This window comes from Martes martes (assembly GCF_963455335.1).
Source record: "Martes martes genome assembly, chromosome: 6".
NCBI classification, from domain to species: domain Eukaryota; kingdom Metazoa; phylum Chordata; class Mammalia; order Carnivora; family Mustelidae; genus Martes; species Martes martes.
The window spans coordinates 26,313,083-26,333,732 of NC_137893.1; the positions used below are offsets into that span (position 1 = coordinate 26,313,083).

General features: G+C 43.4%; 1 protein-coding gene across 1 annotated transcript in view; it reads left to right on the plus strand.

Annotated features, from left to right (window-relative positions):
• PREP (prolyl endopeptidase) overlaps positions 1-20,650 on the plus strand; it is a 113,681-nt gene that overhangs the window by 11,639 nt on the left and 81,392 nt on the right. Inside the window, exons 3-5 of the mRNA XM_080806672.1 lie at positions 11,584-11,717; positions 12,866-12,996; positions 15,443-15,652. Coding sequence (XP_080662798.1) covers positions 11,584-11,717; positions 12,866-12,996; positions 15,443-15,652 — 475 coding nt within the window. The remainder of the gene's footprint in view (positions 1-11,583; positions 11,718-12,865; positions 12,997-15,442; positions 15,653-20,650) is intronic.

A 20,650-nucleotide genomic window follows, 5' to 3' on the forward strand; every position in this document is an offset into this window, starting at 1 on the left:
TACACAACATAGGTCTTCTTCCCTAGGACATTATTTGCTCTTCCTTCCCGTTCCCCCATTGGCCTGAAGAGTTAGTTGCGAGTTTCTAGCTCATTACACCTGCCGATAAGGGGCCAGGAATCTCGGAGAGGAGAGCAGGAGTCATTCAGTCTTCCAGAGTAAGACAGCTGGGCATGTCACCTTTCTCTTCCCCTGTCCTTGCACTGTTTCCTTCCCTGGCAGGCAAGATTTAAATCTTAAAGGACTTCTGATCATCTCTAGGATATTGAAGGAGGCTAGAATTTCAGTGTAGGTACTGCAGTGTCACGGAGGTCAGTAGGGAGGTCATCACCTGCTTCAGACATCCTTCCTGCCTACTGTGAGGTCTCTTTTTCTTCTTTGTTTGCTTGCTTTTGTTTTCATTGTTGAAGGTTAACCCTAAGAGCATGTAGTGTGAGGAGTTCCTGCTCTGTTCTGGTAGCGGTCTGGCCTCCATCTCCCTGGGCACTGTGCTTTTCCTAGTCCGGAGCCAGAGCCAACCTGTGGAAGAGCCAGCTTGGAGCTGGGTGGCAAGACTCCTCTGCCCACTGTGCTGCCAGGCTGCAGAGCCGACGGAGTAGAAGCCTGTCCCCAGGACTTCCCGTGCTGTGAAGGGCGAATTCAGTGTCTCTGAACCAGAAAGCAGCAGACAAAGTTCACTGGAAATTAATTGAAAGCGTAAAAGACTGCTTTGCGTTTCCCGTGTTCTCTGGAGACTTCAGGACAGGCTGTGAGTATCTTCTTTGCGACTAGTGCCTTCACCCTGTGGGCGTGCTGGTCTTCCTCATGACCCTTCTGCTGGGAGGCCGTGTGGAGGCAGAGGGCATTTGCCACATGGGACTGGAGTCAACACACAAATCAGAGCTCTTTTACTTCCATTTTCTTGTGCTCTGACCATGGCAGGCTACCCTAGCCCGGATTCCTTTTTTTCATCTCTAAAATGAGTATGATCATAATCTGTTCATCTGCTTCTAAGGTGTTCATGGCCTCAAGTCAGCAAATGCACAGAAGATTTCGCTTTCCATACGCAGCAGGGGTCTGTACGAAGATGGTGCAGCGTGGGGCGCTGCTGCTTGACAGGCCTGAGCGCTGGACCTTCAGACTCGAGCGCTCCAGCTCCTTAGTCAGAATGTCCAACTTCAAGACTCTTCTCTTTATTTTCATCCAGAAAACTAAGCAGGATTTTCCTTTGGAAGCTTACGTCTTTCAGGAAAATGTGCTTGACTTTCTGGACGCTGGTGTTTTTCCAGGGAACTGTGACCTCTTCAGTGAGGCTTCTGTGTTCTAAAGCATGACGATTCAACAAAGGGCAAAGATTACCTTAAAGGGAGCCCCTTTTAATTGGGGCCTTGTGAGCTCGACCGGCAAAGCCGGCCTGTAAAACACCCTTCCGCCCGTTCGTTGACGCTTCGTGTAAGGGCCTGGATTCAGAATTACCACTATGCGGTCCATTCTCGAGTGGAAACAGGAAGTGCCTTAGGTAAATATATTACCACATATTATGTCAATCTCCAAGACTTGTAAGGTCTTAAATATCTCACCACCACCTTTGGAAACGTTTGCCCTTATTGTAGTTTGTAAACACTTCTCATAAATCCACAGATGAAATATGTAAGTAGGGAACAACTTCCTTTTGATCTGTGGATGGGATAATCATCAAAAGTATGAGGAAATGGGGCGTGTGGGTGGCTCAGTCGGTTGAGCGTCTGACTCTTGATTTCAGCTCAGGTCATGATCTCACGGTCATGAAATGGAGCTCTGTGTCCAGCTCTGTGCTGGGAATGGAACCTGCTTAAGATGCTCGCTCGCGCTCGCTCGCTCGCTCGCTCGCTCGCTCTCTCTCCCTCTCTGCCTCCCCCTACTCCACTCTCTTTCTTTAAAAAAAAAAAAAAAAAAGTCTGAGGAAGATGCTGGTACTGGACCATCCTCTTTCCTAAGTACTGCTGGCTCCTTTCTTTTTCTCTCTCCTCGTGCTTTCCATAACCAGGGTTTTGATGAAAGCAACAGAAATGGATCCTGGCCAACTTCAGCAAATAGGGAATTTATGGCAAGGATGAGGACAGCTCCTGGAGTGGACTGAAGCCCTAGGCTTGGAACAGGCAGGAACCAGATAGTTGTAGGGCTCTGTGGCAGGAATTTCCACTTTTCACCAGCACTGTTAATGGTATCAATGATCTTCACTCATTCAGCCCTCTGTCCCTTGCGTCGTGACTGTCCCAGGAGAGGGAGGTTTGATTGACCAAGCTCCAGATATGTGGTCAGTCTTTCCTTGGCTGAACTGTGGCCGCGAGAAATTTGGTAGAAGCCCCAGGGACCCTCTTTGGCATCTGTAAAGTTGAAAGCCACCTGGAGTTACTCTCTGTTAAGAAGGAAGGACGCTGGAAAGGGGGAATGGATGTTGGCTGTACCAAATATCACAGGTCTGTAGGTTTCACCCTCTTTTTCCCTCCATGGGGGTTTGTCCCTCTCCAACTCCCCCTAGCCTACGTTGACCTGTGCGAGACAGATGTGGCCCCTGTGGGCAGGGAATTTAGATGCCAGCACAGGTGAACCAGTGATTTGGGGGTGGGCAAGCCACTTAACCTTTGAGCTGCTACAGGTCAGTGCTGAAAGGAGGCTGAGCCACATCTGAGTAGAGTTTGGGGCACTAGCCCCCTGTGTTCACCATCAGGAAAAGCTCCATTTTAGAAAAGCAGGCCCCAGACCACTGATGAAATACTTTAAGTTGCTTAAATACATTTAACACTGATATCTTCCCTGTGGACAATTAACTTGGCTTTGGTCTTAATCACCTACAGTGTTCCCTTAAGAAAGGCTGGGGTGTCTGGGAAGACCGTCGGTGAAGAGCTAACAGCTGAAGAACTGAAATAACTGACTTCTCCCAGCCTCTCTTTTTTGCCCCCAAACTTAGGTGTCTAAAATCCGTTCACCACCCCACACTACCGTGTCCAGGGAACAAAGCACTTAGTCATAAAAAAAATTACCTTCCTTGGGCACTTAGTGAAATGTGAGTGCCTAAGCCGTAATTCTGGAGCATCTGATTGCTGTAGAAATCTCTTTCCCAAACACTTCACCAGATAACTAAGATCCAGAAAGCTTAGGAAAACTGCCATAATACCTTTGATTTATATGGGGTCCGCTCTCAAGGTGCCGAAGTTCTAGTAGATGCCTCACTGTTTCTAGCATCTTTATAGATTGGAGGGGCAGTGTTTGTGGTTCTTACTTTCTTCATTGGGAAAAACCAAGGCATGTGTTAGGGTAAGGACATCTGGGACTCTCCTGTTTAACATTGTACAGCGTTGTGGCCATTCAAATCAGCTGTCTATTTAGTCATACATGTGATTCTTGGGGGTTTCAGTTCTGCCTCTGTAAAATCTCATGCCTTGCTTATTTATTTATTTATTTATTTCTAAATTAGATCTCTGCTGACACTGCTCTGGCTCAGGCAGGCATTCCTAGATATTCGGTAGCTTCCTAATGTGTCTCTCTTCTAGAATTTTCTTTCTACCCTTTTCCCCCCAGCAACTAATGAGAACCTGTAGCGATCTTAGAACCCGTTTATTCATGGGAAGGCAATAGTGTAGGGTCATTTAATGAGCAGCTTTGGAGGCAGAAAGACTGGTTTGAATCTTTATGTCACAACTTCCTCAGACGTGACATTGGTCATATTTTTTAACAGCTCTGAATTTCAATTTTCTGATCTACAATTTGGAGAAAACTACCATGTATGGTTGTGGTGAAAATTAAGTACTGCTGTTTTTGAAACATGCAGCAAAGTGCTAGACTCAAGTCAGTGCTTAATAAACGCTTGCCGTTGCCTTTATCATAGAGCAGTTGAAATAGCACGGAAATGACCTACGTGATAATTCACAGCTCTCGGGGACAAGTTCTTTTGCTGCAATTAATTCTTTGGCTCTTTTCCTCTTTCGTGGTTATTACCTTGTTCAGGTCTTCTTTCTTTTTGGATCAATTTTAGTCCTTTGTAGTTCGTAGAAAGTTGTATTTCCTAGAAAGTTGTCCCATTTCATCACAATTCTTAAATTGACCAGCATTGGATTATGTGTAGTATTTCTTACATTACTGGATTTACTCTGTGTATGTCTGTATTTCTCTATCATTTCTAATTTTGAATTTCTGTACCATTTCTCCCCTTTCCTTGATTAGGTTAGCCAGAGCTTTGGTTGAATCTGTTTTGTTTTGTTTTGTTTTTTTAAAGAAGAAGTTCAAGGACTTGTAAGTTATACTTTTTAGTTTTCCGGTTCACTAATTTCTTCTTGTTTTCTTTTGTTACTTTAAAACCTCTCGATTTGAACATTTAGTTTAATTTCACTTTCTTATATACCAAGGAGACAGCATTCGTGTAGATAAACCTTTTTTTCAGGCTTTGCCAGCCAGGACCTGGGCGAGCTTCTGATCAGTTCCTCTTCTTCTGGGCCGCCGGTGTTCAGCTGACCTCACCTTGCCCAGCCAACAGCAGGATCCCTGGAAGAGCTACGTTAGGACTCCTGACTAGCGGTGCCTGAAGCCCAGCTTACTAGCTCATACAAAAAAGGAGCTGCATGGCTCCCATAACTGGTGGCCGGGGTGTACGTGCCTTTGGGCAGAGCTCAATCCAGGAGTATACGTATTTCCGGAGGCCTGTCTCTCTCTATCTCATAAATCATCTGCTTTCCTCTAATTGTTTTGTTGTCCAGTAGCCTCTTCCATGGGGTAGGGAAAGATGGGCCTTGCCTGTTGAGGTTTTACTCAGTCCTCATAGCTGTTTGCTTTGCCTGGGCTCACGACTACTTTATTAACTGTCGTCCATAGAGAAGACGTGATGGAAAGACTTTGCTTGTAAAATGAATAGGGTTTCTTTACATAAGAATGTAGAAAGGAGTTAGCATAGTTGGAATACAGACAAGAGGTGTAAGGCACATTATCTAGGACAGACGTTGGTGCAAGCTACTGGTGCCCAGGCATGGTAAGACCTGACGGATGGAGAGAGAGGGTAAACCACAAACTTCCTGCAAACCTAACAGTCACTTTCCAGACCCAGCCTTTTTATTCACATACAGAACACCTCACCTGTGCCCAGATCAGCCTCTGGATCTAGGGGAGGGGTCCTCGGAGGGCCGGTAGAGGTCACACACCCCTCCCCCACGCTCTCAGTGGGCCTCCTCCAAGGTACCAACAAGAAATAGCTATCACCTCCAAATGTTTTGCCGCATCTCATGAATTTTCATTCTTAATAGCCTCATTTTTTCTTGTTTTCTAAATATTCTTATTGTAGGTTGGATTCCCTCATTGGTAAAACAGTTGTTCAAGAGAGGATGTGTATGCATTTAACCTCTTCATGATCAGGTTTTTAGTTAGGTTTGGGTTTGAGGTAATCTGTGTCCTTGTCAGACTTCTGCTTAGGAGCATGTGTACCAAAGGACTGAGCCAAATGGTGTTAAAGTTCAGCGTGGAATGGACTCTCTGGTAGTGATTAGATTGGAGAACAAGGTGGGATTGTGAGGTCAGACCGATTTGCACGTATGGGACAAGTAGAGAAGGTGGAAGGAGACGTGTCTGGGCTTCTGGAAGGCCCACCTGCTCTGTCAATCATGTGCTGCTGGAAGCTCAGCACGAGCTTTCCTCGCCTGAGGGCAGGTGGGCCCAGAGGAAGAGGTGAACCCGCTCTGGGATTTTAATGTGAAAAAGTGAGCCCAATGGATTTGGGGTTCTCACCACTTGAGTTCAGTGTTTCTGCTCCTTGGGAATGAATGATGGGTTTTGGGGGCCAGGAAGAGAAAGGCACCTCACTTAGTTGAGCTTAATGGCATTGTGGTTACAATTGTGACCTAAACCAGCTTTTGTTCTTGAGATTTAAGATTTCCTTTGTCGTCTGAGATCCTGCTAATTTTCATAAATGTTCAGGGAGTACTGGAAAATATGGACACTCTTCTCTCTTTCGCTCTTGCTCTTTTTTTTTTTTTTTTGTAATACATTCCTCATATTCGCCTTGTAAATTACATTATTCCATTCTGTTAGAGTCTCAATTTCTAGTTGTGTTTCCTGAAGCAGCCGCATCTAATTTTCTGCTTGGCATAACCTGCCTTCAGTGTTCTGTGTGACTGTCCAGGCTTCCTAGGGTGGCCTCCTGGCCCTGGGTCCTGTAGCCTAGGGAGGAGCTTTGTCACCCCTTGGCTTCCTTTTTATAGGCGTATCACTGCACTGGAGAGTCATTTCTGAATTCTGCTACACTCCCAGCAGTGACAGGAGACCCACGTAAGCTTCTCCCTCTGGCCTCCAGAAAGAGCTCAGCCCTTCGCTGGGCTGGGACCGTGGTTTTCTGTCGGGCTTTGCTCTGACACCAGCCGTTTTCCCCAGAAGCCCCTGAGAGTCACTTTAACTGGGTCATTCATTTATATATATTTATATTTATATATGTGTGTTAAATTTGTGTATATTTATACTCATTTATATAGATTTATACACACACACATCCATGCGTTCAAACTTTGTGGGATGCACATAGCGCCATCCCTAGTTTTTTTTGTTTATTTGGGAAGAGTGGAGGTTGATAGCCATGCCCAAGTCAGGGTCTGGTCCTCTTGACACCTGTGTGCCCCAGTCTCCTGCACCCCTGCCCTGTCCCGGAAGCAGTTTCCCCTTTATTTGTTCTCCTGCAGCACTAACCCTTCTCCCTGATCCATCTGTTTAATCTTATATTAGTTGTGGCGTTTTGTGTATATATAGCTAGTTAATGAGTAACTAAATGTATGCATCATTTTGCTCATACACGTATGCATTGTACTTATGAAAGGACTTGAGGTATTTATGGATTAAAATATGGGGCATGTGACGACAGAAGAAATTCTTTCTGAAGACAGGTGTGGTGAAGAATCTCCAGCTTCCCACCGGAGTGCCCCTTTGCCAGGTGGCTTCTCATTTTTCTTTTCTTTCTTGAGGGTGAGAGCATTTCAGATGGCACCTGCCCTCTGACCATTGCTGTGTGTGCGTGTACCGTACTGTTGACTACAGGCGCGGGGCTGTACAGCGGGTCTCCAGAACTTACTCCTTGTGCAGAACCGAAACGTTGCTTTGCTGGTGGAGCTTCCTGACATTCGGGGCAAAAGGAGATGTGAGTCGGGTTTCTTAGTATTGGAGCAGCTGTTTGACGTGATCAGATCCATCCGCAGCGATAAAATCTAAACTGTTGGTCTTCAGAGGCTCAGCCACAGGCATCGCTCATGGGCTTCCAGAATCCAGTCGCTCTAACAGAACTCTGGAGAGTGACCGTGGACAGTGAGGCTTCTGGAGGAACGACGAGAATTCTCACTCTCCTCCCCCTGCTTGTTCATCATCGTGGAAGTCCTCCAGTTTCTTCTCTGTCTTTACTCCTTTTCTCCCTGATTTGTTCTGATGTTGAGACCAGGAAGCCAGACTATTTAATCCATAAGTCACCAAGAAGGTATTTTTCTGACTAAAATATCAGAAATCATAATGACAGCACGGGGAACCCTAAATCCCACGAGCCCTCTTACAGAAAACTTGCCACCTTCCTCATGAAAAGGATTTGCCCAAGTTATAGAGAAGTGCATGAAGGAAGAACTTGAGACTTTGAGGAATTTGATCACTGTTTGGTTTTACATATAGATACTTGACTTGGAAGGGTAGAGTCTCTATTCTCTATTTAGAGTAATTAATTGACTAACATCTGTGGGTTGAGGGTGACAAAATTGGTCACGATAATCCTTGAATTGTTTCGTTGTTCAGTGGCATTATTATGCCTGGTGCCTCAGTTTTATGAACATTTGAAATGAGAAAAGCCAAAGTGTCTGCTCCCGTGTGAGCTGGATTCTGGGGCTGTAGCTGTCACTGTCGTGAGGTATCCAGCAGAAGCCGTGTGAGATGGAGAAGCGGTTGAAGAATGCAGCTCCATTCCACCTTTCCAAAGAAAATGAACTGAGCCACCTCTGTCTCTTGGACCCTCCATGGTCCTACTAGACCAGGATAAGGTCTAGATCAGCCTCAGACGAACACAAACCAGAAGGATAAGGGAGACCAAGCCTGCAGGGTGCCCTCCTTAGAGGCCTCTCCAGTGGAGGGAGAGGCGCCAGCCGAGACCCTTGGCATGCCGGGATCCCACAGTGGGAGCCCTAAATAGCTAGGATGTTCTGATGAGGCCCTTGTGGGAATAGCCATCATATCTACACACTAACATGCACTGTGCCCATTTTTCTCTGTCCCCGTCCCATTACAGTGGTCGTTCCTGGTCATTTTAGCGACCAGCGCTTTCACTTGGCCTCAGCTCTCACCATCCTGACCTCCACTTCAACTCTCCTGGTCTATACTTCATCCAAAGCAAGGCTAGTTTTTGTTTTGTTGTGTTGTGTTTTTTAAAGATGAACCAGATGCAGAACTATCTCCTTTCCTAATCATAGCTTGTTTTCACCTAGAATGAAGATTCAAACTTCCTAAGTGCTCACCAGGTGCTACATAGTCAGCTCCGTCCTGGGTCTTGGCTCCCTGTCACTCATTTCCAGCCTCACTGACCTCCCTCCTCTCCTTCACGTCTGTCAAGCTCCTGCCCCCCAGGGTCCTGCATTTGCTCTTCCTTGGTCTGAAATGCTGCTCCCTCTCCCCTAGCAGACCTTCCTTCAGAACCTCCTCAGAAGGGCCTTCCTGGCCACCCTGTTTGACATAACTGTCCTTCTCAGTGCTTCCCAGGATATGTGGTAAATGATGGTTTTTAAATTTCCAAACCAAAGTGGTTGATATTTTTGTAAAATGTAACAAACGTGTCGCAGTGATGTCCAGCTGCTTACAGCTCTCCCTCTCAGTCTCTCCGTTCGCCTCATCGCAGCCGGCCGGGCGGCAAACACTTCTGGGCAGCTCTGGTTGCAGATGCACACGATTGCCCTGCCTGTATGTCCTTGGGACGCAGCGTTCTCTGTAACCCTCTGGCTGGTGTTTTGTGTCTCCCGGTAGAATGTTCACTCCACGATGGTAGGGAGCGGGTCCTAAACTTGTCACCCCTCTACCCACAATGCCAGGACCAGTGCTGATGCACACGAGGTTCTCAGTAAGTCCTTGCTGAAGCTCCAGTACCCTGATGTGCCTGTCCAGCCCTGCCTGGCCCGGGTCGGGGAAATCATCGGAGGCCAGGCTGCCCTTTCCCCACTGTTGTCTGCTTTTTCTTAGCCCACATTCGGAATCAGGCCTGCAGTCACTCCTACTGTGACTGGTATAGAGTACTATGACCCTTAAAGTAGGAGATGGAGGGGCCCACCCCCACAAGGTTGACTCCCCCCCCAGACTTAACTACTGATAGCCCACTGTTGGCTGGAAGCCTTACTGATAGCATCAACAGTCGATGAACACATATTTGTGCATTAGTATGTATTATATACTGTATTCTTACAGTAAAGTGAGCTAGAGAAAAGTAAATAGTTATTAAGAAAACCATGAGGAAGAGGAAATACATTTACAGGACTGTAAAAAGTCCACAAATAAGTGGTCCTGCATGGTTTACACCCGTGGTGTTCAAAGGTCAACCATAATTCCACTTCAGTGCCAAGGTCACTGTATGACCTTGACCAGCTGACTTCAGTATTGCAGGCCTCCATTTCCACATCTGGAAAGGAGACATGGCATTTCCTTCCATCGTGAAGTCAGGTAAGGCTCTCACACACACTTTGGGATCTCCGCAAGGCTGCCCCTGAGGGCCTTCACAGCCATGCACTCATCTTTTTCTATAAAAGATCAAACTTTTTCTATAAAGGACCACATATTAAATGTTTTCGATGTTATGAGCCACGTAGGGGTCTCTGTCAGGTTTTCGGGTTTGTTTTTTTTTTTTTTTTTCGACTCTTCATAATTATAGAAACTGTTACTAGCTCACCCAGGCCAGCGCGAAGCTTGCCAGTCCCTAGTGGGTGGCAGCTGGAAGTATATTTCTTTGCGACTCAGTACATTTTATTTTCTGTCTGGATGAAATAAGAAATGTGACCCATAATAGTTTTATTTTTCTTGAATTGATCCTCTTGCAAAAAAGGTTGTTCATCATTTTAGTCATACTTTCCACTCTTTGTTGTTTGCAAGCGCATTTTAAGTATTAATGCATTTTAGAACAGCTTTTCCTCAGCACAGAATCATGGTTCTCCAGAGCAGAGTTGTTGGTTTGTGTGGGAGATCCCATCTGAAGATCGTTTTGAATTAGGCGAGGCCCTTGAGGATCCATCCAAAAGTAGAGTCTGATAAAAACGCGTTTTTGTCTGCCATTCAAAATGGATTGTGTTCTTAATTTCTTGAAGTTTTCTTCTGAGGACTTACTTGTTTGCAGACTTGGGGTTAAACCTTCAGTTGAATTTAGAGCTGATACACTTATTCTTGTTTCATTTCTTACTAATAGCCAGACGTGAATTATTCCGAGTCCAAGCTTCTATACAAAGAACTTTCCAACTGCTTAGTTTCAAATAAGGCATGCTTGGAAACAGTTGATCTGTTGTAAAACCTGCCCCATGCCCTGCCTTTGCTGCCAGGGTCCCCTGGCATCTTGCACACAATCTCTTGCCCTTCTTGCAAACTACTGCTGTAGATATTCTCATTTAATGCCACCATTCTCCCATTTTTTTCTTAAAGATTTTATTTATTTATCTGACAGAAAGAGCACAAGCAGGGGGAGCAGCAGGCAGAGGGAGAGGGAGAAGCAGGCTCCTTGCTGAGCGGGCAGACCAACTCGGGACTCAATCCCAGGATCCTGTGATAATGGCCCGAGCCGAAGGCATATGCTTCACTGACTGAGCCACTTGGGCACCGCACCCCCACCCCATTCTCCAACTTTTAAAAAATATTCTTTAGGGACACCTAGGTGGCTCAGTCAGTTAAGCAGCTGCATTTGGCTCAGGTCATGATCCCTGAGTCCTGAGATCAAGTCCACTTCCGGCTCCTTGCTCAGCAGGGAGCCTGCTTCTCCCTCTGCCTCCTGCTCCCCCTGCTTGTGCTCTCACTCATTCTCTCGTATGCACTCTCTCTCTCACAAATAAATAAATAAAATAATCTTTAAAAAATATTCTTTAGTTTCAAATATTAGTAAGGTTCTCTGAAGTTGACAAATAACAAAGCAGTGGGTCTTAGAAAGATGGTATGTCAAAAACAAAATAAAATAGCACCTAGGTATTTCTTTCTTTAACTCTGATGGTTTTGGGGACCACAGGCTGCTGACTAAGAAGAGCAGGACCTTGGTGTAATGTGGAGGTAGCTCACTGACTGCCTGATCTTAGCACAGTAGAGTGTGTTGGTTAAGAGGGTAGATGCAGGAGCCAACTCTGGGACTTCCTAGCTGTACGATGTTGGGCAGTTTTTCATCTACTCTGAGATTCCATTTTCCCATCTGTAACACAGGGCTGATAAAAGGACCTTCTCCATAAGATTATTGTGAGTTCTAGATGAGTTAATAGTACATAGTGCCATGTAAGGACTAGTTAGTGTTTATTGAGGGAAGAATACGCTTTCATGGATATGTATCAGTGGATAGAACTCCACGTGGAAAATTTTATATCTGACTTGCTTTGTCCATTTAAATTTTCTCCATAGGCTTTTGTCGAGGCCCAGAACAAGATTACTGTGCCGTTCCTTGAGCAATGTCCTATCAGAGGGTTATACAAAGAGAGAATGACTGAACTGTATGACTATCCCAAGTATAGTTGCCACTTCAAGAAAGGAAAACGGTATGTGAGGTTTTATTTAATTTTCTTGTTACTTTTCTAATAGAATGCTTTCTTAAATCTTAAAATACAAATTCTAAATAACTTATCAGTTTATAAAATCAGTCTGTTATGAAATTGATTAGTTTCTGTGCTTGAGTATGAGAATACTGTTTTTTGGTCTGTTGTCCATATTCTTAAAATCATGATTAAGAAATTTAGTAGAGGCATTTCCTAGGAAAGCAAATCTAGATTACAGGAAATTATTGTTGTCTTATGGCTAATAATTGGGCTAGCAGGATTTGTAGACAGCAGTGGAGATTTATTTGCCTCTTAACTTCTCTTTGGCTTCAACTACTAGTAAAGCTTTTATTATATGGATTTCTTTCATCCCAGAGTGGAAGTGGACCAGGAGGTGGCACCTATTCACTTCTTTGTTCCTCTCTTTCACACCAATGTAAACATATTCTCTTGTTCTTTTTTTAAGTCTCGGTGGGACCACCACCACAAATTCACTTGAGAATTTCTTAGACCCTCCTGTCTCTCTCTGTCTTACTCACACACATACACACATACACACACACATGCACACATACATCAGCAAAGTACAATCTACATGCCTAACCCTTCCTGCTGCTTGTTTTGGTAGTTAAATTGAAATGGCACACAGAAATGTCATTCACTTATCTGTCATCCATAGCTGCTTTTGTACAACTATAGAATTGAATAACAGCAACAGAGACTCTATGGCCCACGAAGCCTAAAACATTTGCAGTCTTGCCCAATACAGAGCAGGCTTGCTGACACCGGCCCGAGCAGCCTGTCTAGGGAAGGATCCAGCGTTTCATTTTAGAAGATCTGCTTTCTTCTCCCTTGAAAAGAAAAAGTTACTGCTTTATTTGATTATCCGTTTTAGTTCTAACAAATGGAGCAGTCTTGATTTGTCCCCATTTAGCTAATATGCAGGATTACAATAAATTATTCCAATACTCAACTCAGGTACCAAACTCTAATTACAGGGAGGTGGTGGGACCTTCCATCCCAGTCCCCATGTCCCTGGCTTGGCCTGTTTGCAAGTGAACATTTGTACGTTTTTCCTTTTCTTTGTGCTTTGATTGTACCCTACAGATGGAAAACTCCACGGCTCAATAAAGACCATCTCTGTTCCCCAGGTATTTCTATTTTTACAATACAGGTTTGCAGAACCAACGAGTATTATATGTACAGGATTCCTTAGAAGGTGAAGCCAGAGTGTTCCTCGACCCCAACATCCTATCTGACGATGGTACAGTGGCGCTCCGAGGTGAGTGCTACCCGGCTAAGCCCGTAGCAGTCCTGGGGCCCCCACTCACCGCTAGTCCCCTCACCTCTGAAATACCAGACAGGATGGACCATATTGGAGAACAGGTGCACACGCAGTATCAGGAAAGCTTATTTTTGCACAGTGTCTTCAGAATACACGAGTAGCCACATGTTCTGGTGGCATGAAGCAGAACTGGAGAATAACTCATACTGGGCCCAAATTAGCTTCTAGGGCTTCTGAGACATTTAAGAATCGTCGCCATTGCTTCTAACATGCCTGAGACCTCTCTGTGTTTAGGAAAAAAGTCTTCTATAAGTAATCTAAGCTCTACGAAGAATGTTCCAGCTGTGAATGTACAACAGGAAAGAATATTTACAAGCTTGCTTTCCTGGGTGGAGAGGAAGTGACCAAAGTTTTAAAATTCCGTTGTTTTAGAATTAAAAGTAGAAAACCACAGTCTTGTAAGAAATTAGACAACTTGATACCCTTTTCCCTGAAGATGGCAGGTTTAAAACCTGAATCAGTTAAGTTTTGCCTGTAGTTGCCGTGTGTCTCCTAAATAACCCCACCCTGAGATAACCTCCTCCACAGGCCCTAAAGATTACCCTAGGCTTGTGCCATTAGCACTAGTTCTAAGGAAGGAAGTTGGCGAGTCACTGGTTCTATAGTTTAATAATTGTATACTCTGAGAATCATCTCTTGTTAGGATCCTAGATTTTGGTGAAGCTGGCTCAGCATTTCCCCCATAGCATCTTCTGTTTTGTAGAGAAAGCACAGGCCAAGTCTCAGCCCTGTGGAGTTGGGTGATTAGAACATTCTAGTCCTATAATCAATTAGGTGGGAATGAAAGGACCCTGTTTTCATATCACTCTGTGACGACCCTTTTATAAAGCTACTCAGTCATTTGGTGGTTCTTCCCCTCTTTTTCCTAAGTAGGCTGTGTATGTAAAAAATGATACTTTATCTAATTAGTGTTGAAAGTAATAAGTATTGAAAATAAGATGCCAGGCTAACTAAGAATATTCTTCCATGAGTTGAGCTTGCGGTTGTAAATGAAGGTATGGTTCTGTGCAGTAGTAAGCCCGGTGTAGGATATTGTTTGGTTTTAACAACAAACTTTTGTTAAAATTAAGTTCTTATAACTCATCCAGAAGAACTTCGTTATAAGAGGGTCTCTAAAAGTTCATTTCCATAACTTTAACAGAATGCCTGCCACGTATGGGTCCTGATAGCTGAAAAGGAAAATTAGACATGGGACCTGGCCTCAGTCTTCTAGTGTTCTGAAAATGATACAGGGAAGTGACAGTGTGGGTAAACATACAGGTTCTTTAGATAGAGTATGATTTTTTTGTACATTTCAAATCAACATTTTTATTAAAATTTTTCCTGAAAATTTTCTAATTACATATAAATAATTTATGTAGAGTGAGAAGTATTTTTTCCGCATTGCCTTCTAGACTCTTCTCTGTATTTATATACAAGTGAGCTTGAATACTTCATAGCAATTATAAAGGATTAATAAGTAGGTCTTGTGAAATTTTAAACTTATTTACCACTAACAGAAATTCCATGTAAAACAGTAGGAAGCCTCTGAAAATAGTTGGGTTTCTGAGTATAATTTTCAACCCCTGGTACAGTTTAACAAATATTACAAGAGGAAATCTGCAGTGTCCGTGTCTGGTACCAAATGCTAAATATATATGCTTTATAAAAGCAAATATAAACATAGAAAATTTCTCAACACACATTCCATAGTGATTAGAACATTCTGTCATGGACTTAAAGAATAAGACACTCGTAACAGTTCATAGATGGTGTTGCTTTTCTTTCTTTTTCGTGGTTGCTTTGGTATAGGCTCTGTGTGAGCCTTCACTGCAACCCTCAGGCTTTATTACCTGGTCTTGTGCTGGTCAGGCAGTGTGGACGACGTTGATCCTTGAGTGCCAGCGATGCTCAGAAAATGAGGGTATAAAGAGTGATTTCAAATACTTTGGAATCCATTCCAAAAATTACTTAATGGCTTTCATTTAGTTCTGTTACATGGTATGTGTCATAATCCAGTCATTACTGTAAAAGCAGTTTCCTTATTCTTTTCCCCTCCTCTTTAGAGTATAAATAAAATATGCTGAAAGTCTCAGATGAGCTCTGCTTTTAACTGAACTGCTCATTGAATTATAGCAATATAAACGATGGAAGCATCTTAGTAGTCCAATCCAGTACGTCATTTTACAGACGAAGAACCTAAGACCCAGAGCACTTGTCCAATCTCCTGAAGCGAATTCCTGTGTGGCCCAGGCTCAGTCCCCAGAGGTCCTCAGGACAGGCTTCTTGCTGCCTCCGTTGCACATATAGCAGAGAACGTGTCCGGCAGCACGGAGGGCAGCAGGCAAAGCTAGGGGTTGTGTCCCCATGGGCACTGTGTGAGAATTTCTCCTGTGTCCCACAGGCTATGCCTTCAGTGAAGATGGGGAATATTTTGCCTACGGTCTGAGCGCCAGCGGCTCAGACTGGGTGACAATCAAGTTCATGAAAGTTGATGGTGCCAAAGAGCTTCCAGATGTCCTCGAGAGGGTCAAGTTCAGCTGTATGGCATGGACCCATGATGGGAAGGGGATGTTCTACAACTCCTATCCCCAACAGGATGGAAAAAGTGATGGTAAGTGAAGATGGTAGGTGAAGCACCTTTCTCATGAAATACAAGTGTGACTTTACATAACTTGAAAGGCTAAACCCTACATAGAAGTTGTTTGGTGTAGAACCAGGTTTCTTCAGAGGGTGTTGTATCAACATTGTTGTATGACAGATCACCCCAAAACTAGTGTCTTAGAATAATAATCCTTTTTTTTTTTTTGCTTGGGAATCTTGGGTTGGCCAGGTAGTTCTTCTAGATTAGCTGAGGTCTGTCATGTGTCTGTGTTCAACTGTGGGTCCATTGGCCTTTGGCTTGGCTCTTTCCCATGTCAAGGGCTTTGGCTCCGATCCTTGTGGTTTCTCCTCCTCCGGCAGGCCAGCCTGCTTGGTTTGCCTGGCAGCTCACGGAGAGGTGAAAGGCATAAGCCTCTTTGATACCTACACTTGCTGCTGGCCCTATATCATGGTACTGCATTCTGTCGGCCAAAGCAAGTCACGGAGCCAGCCCCTGTTCAAGGGGTGGAGAAACAGATACAAGGAACCAAGAAAAACTAGGCCATTATTGCAGTCAGTCCTTTTCAAATATATTGTATCTCCCAAGGGGTCATGGAGAAGATGGATTTTTTTCCATGAAACTGCTTTATTTAATGATGTTGAGTGATTTATAAATAATTTATAAATTATAAGTTTATATATAGTATAATGTAATATATATAAATATATAAAATATAAATATGTAACATAAATTTATAAATTATAAATTTATAAATTATAAATAATAATAAATAAAAAATAAATAGATTTTCCTACTGTAGTGATCACATCTCTTCCTCTGATTAGAAGTTACAGGTCATTTGGTTGATTTATCCTGATACTTTTCTCGTTGTGAACTTCCAGGACACACCTTTGTTCTTCTTCTCTGTTATACAAAGGTCCTACTGTGTTCAAGCAGTCTCTTTCTTTCCCCCTTCACTCCTCACCTTTCCAGAGAGAAAGGCCCACCTACCTTGGACCTTGCTGTTGCAAGCTGTCAACAGTCATCTTCTTCTTCATGCTACCCCATCTCTCCACAGGGGCCTGTAGCATTTTCCTGTTTCTTGGTTGGTCTTTACACATGGATTTTACAATCCCTTTGTGGGAGGTTTAGAGCTGCGGTACAGAGGCTCAGTTACTTGTTGGAGGCCTGGAGCTGGCAAGAAGCACAGCTGAGCCAGTACTTTCTGCTACATATGCTGTCCCCTTATGACCTACTGTATCTTTCTTGTCTTTAGATATGCTAGCAGGCTTTTCTGACTTCCCCCAGTTGAATTGGGAATAAGACTATAATTCTTTTCATCTCTTTCGGCTATGTTCAGCTTTTGCTACCTTTTGGTTAGACTAAAGCAATACTTTTTTCTTAATTCTACAAGAAGGGCTGATTTAAGAGTAGGCTTTTTATTTGAGGATGTTGGCTAAAGAAAGATCGCTGTGCTCTGTACACTGAATTAGTTGCCTGTGCTAAGAGTGGTGCTGAGTTAGAAATGGCTACTTCAAGTTCTGGGAGACCAACAAAGTATTCCCCTGGCCATTTCTTGTTAGAGAACAATATTATTAATTTGTGAAAAACATGAAAATTATTATTTAGGCTCAGCTTTCAGTAGCAAAAACAGTAAAGCTTAGTTACAGTGATTGATTTCAGAAAGGTACCATCTGCTCCCCGTGGTAATTTGTTGCCCTCTTGTCCAGAAGACCTCAGCAGCCTCTCAGGTTGTGTGGTGGAGGGACTTACCAATGAGGCTAAGCAATTCCAACCATGTGCTTCCCGGAAAACCATGGAAAGTCATCAAGTGCTTTCAAAGCTTTCTTTTATATTATGATGTTCTCTTCTTTTTCATCGTCCTGAAAGCTGAGTACCTTTCTGTAATGAAAAAAATAGTTCAATCTCATAACATCTTCCGAAATCAGCAAATATGTGTGAATTACTTCCAGGGTGATACCCAACCAATACTTAACTTTAAAAAAAAAAAAGAGAGAGCGAGACTTTATCTTTGAGAACATTTTTAGGTTCACAGCAAAATGGAGCAGAAAGCACAGATTTCCTGTACAGCCTCTGCCCCACACATGCAGAGCCTCCCCTATTATCAGCATCCCTCACCTGAGTAGGTACAGTCTATGACCCTCCATTGACATGTCATAATCCCCCCAAGTCCAGAGCTCACACTCGAGCTCACTCTTAGTGTTGGATAGTCCACAAGTTTAGACAAATGTAGAATGGTATGCTTCCTCCGTTATAGTATCAGAGTTTGAAGCCCCAAAGCCCTCTTCCACCTGTCCGTCCTCCTGTTCACTAGCCTCTGGCAACCACGGATCTCTTTACTGTCTCCATAGCTGTGCCTTTTCCCAAATGTTTGTAGTTGGAACCATACACTGTGTAGCCTTTTCAGACTGGCTGCTTTGACTTGGTGATTTGCATTTAAGTTTCCTCCATGTCTTTTCATGGTTTGATAATCCATTTCTTCCTAGCGCCGGATAGGATTCCATCGTCTGCATGTAGCCCAGTTTATTTATCCTCTCACCTATTTTTTAATCCATTCAGCTACTAAAGGGTATCCCGGTAGTGTGCAAGATGTGGCAGTTATCAATAAAGCCACTATAAACATCTGTGTTCAGGTTTTTGTGTGGACATAAGTTTTCAAATACTTTGGGTAAATACCAAGGAGTGTGATTGCTGGATCGTATTGTAAGAATGTTTAGTTTTGTAAGAAACTACAAAACTGCTTCCAAAGTCACTACGAATTTGCATTCCCACCAGCAATGAATAGGAGTTCCTGTTGCACCACATCCTCATCAGCATCTGGTGTCGCTGTTGTTCTGGATTTTGTCAATGCTAATAGGTGTGTAGTGGTATATTATTGTTTTAATTTGCATTTCTTTGGTGACATGATGTGGACCATCTTTTCATATGTTGCTTTGCCATCTGCGTTTTTTTTTTTTTTTTTTTTTTTTTTTAAAGCACACACATGCACAGGGGAGGGGCAGAGGGAGACAGAGAATCCCCAGCAGGCTCCACACTCAGCCGCTCAAAGCCTGATGCAGGGCTGGATCTCACCACCCTGAGATCATGACCTGAGCCAAAATCAAGAGTTGGATGCTTAGCCCACTGAGCTGCCCAGGTGCACCTGCAAATCTGCTTTAGTGAGGTTTCTGTTAAAGTCTTTGGCCCATTTTTTGATAGGGTTAGAGTTCCAAAAGTTCCTTGTAGGGGCGCCTGGGTGGCTCAGTGGGTTAAGCCTCTGCCTTCAGCTCAGGTCATGATCTCAGGGTCCTGGGATCGAGCCCCGCATCGGGCTCTCTGCTCAGCGGGGAGCCTGCTTCCCTCTCTCTCTGCCTGCCTCTCTGCCTACTTGTGATCTCTGTCAAATAAATAAATAAAATCTTAAAAAAAAAAAAGTTCCTGGTAAATTTTGGGTGAAAGTCCTGTATCAAATACATCTTCTGCAGATATTTTCTCCGAGTCTGAACTGTTTTATTCTCTCGACAGTGTCTTTCACAGAGCAGAATTTTTTTATTTTAATGAAGTCCAGCTTCACTTGGTTCTTTCATGCGTCATACCTTTGACATTTTATCTAAAAAGTCATTGCCAGGCCTAAGGTCATCCAGATTTTCTCATATGTTACCTTTTGGGAATTTTATAGTTTTGCATTTACATTTAGGTCTGTGATCCATTTGAGTTAATGTTTTTGAAAGGTACAGAGTCTGTGTCTAGGTTCATTTTTTTGCATGTTGGTGTCCAGTTGTCCCACCACCATTTGTTGAACAGGCCGACTTTGCTCCTCTGGGTGGCCTTTGCTCCTTTGTTCAATGACCGGTTGACTGTATTTATGCAGGTCTGTTTCAGGGCTCTCTGCTCTGCTCCACTGATGCACCTGTCTATTCTCTTGCCAATACCATACTGTTTTGACTACTTATAGTAAATCTTGAAGTCAGGTAGTATCAGTCCTCCAGCCTTGTTCTTTCCCTTCAATATTGTCTTGGCCATTCTGGGTTTTTTCTCTTTCTATATAAACTTTAGGATAAGCTCATGGATAGCCGCAAAATAGCTTGCTGGGATTTTTATTGGAATTAAACTGCGTCTGTAGATCCAGTGGGGAAGAATTGACATGACACCATTGAGTATTCCTGTCCATAACATGGAGCTTCTCTCCATTTATTTAGTTCTTTTTGATTTCTTTGATCAGTTTTTTTTTTTTTAAGATTTTATTTATTTATTTGGCAGACAGAGATCACAAGTAGACAGAGAGGCAGGCAGAGAGAGAGGGGGAAGCAGGCTCGCTGCTGAGCAGAGAGCCCGATGCGGGGCTCGATCCCAGGACCCTGAGATCATGACCTGAGCCGAAGGCCAAGGCTTCACCCACTGAACCACCCAGGTGCCCATGTAGTTTTTCCTCATATAAGTCTTATACATATTTTGTTAGATTTGTACTTGACCGTTTAATTTTGGGGGGTACTAATGTAAATGGTATTGTGGCTTTAAAAAAATTTTTTTTTTGCCAAGTGAAATAAGTCGAGCAGAGAAGGTCAATTATCATATTGTTTCACTTATTTGTGGAACATAAGGAATAGCATGGAGGACATAAGGAGAAGGAAGGGAAAAATGAAGGGGGGGAAATTGAAGGGGGAGACAAACCATGAGAGACTATGGACTCTGGGAAACAAACTGAGAGTTTTAGAAGGGAGTGGGGTGGGGATGGGTGAGTCTGGTGATGGGTATTAAGGAGGGCGCAGATTGCATGACGCACTGGGTGTTATACGCAAACAATGAATCATGGAACACTATACCAGAAACTAATAATGTACTGTATGGTCACTAACATAACATAATAAATAAAATAAAATTTCTTCATTGAGGTATAATTAACATAGAACATTATATTAGATTTAGGTGTATAATATAATGATTCAATATTTGTATATATTATGAAATGATCACTATATAAGTCTCCATCATATCCCCATACATAGTTATAAGTTTTTTTTTCTTGTG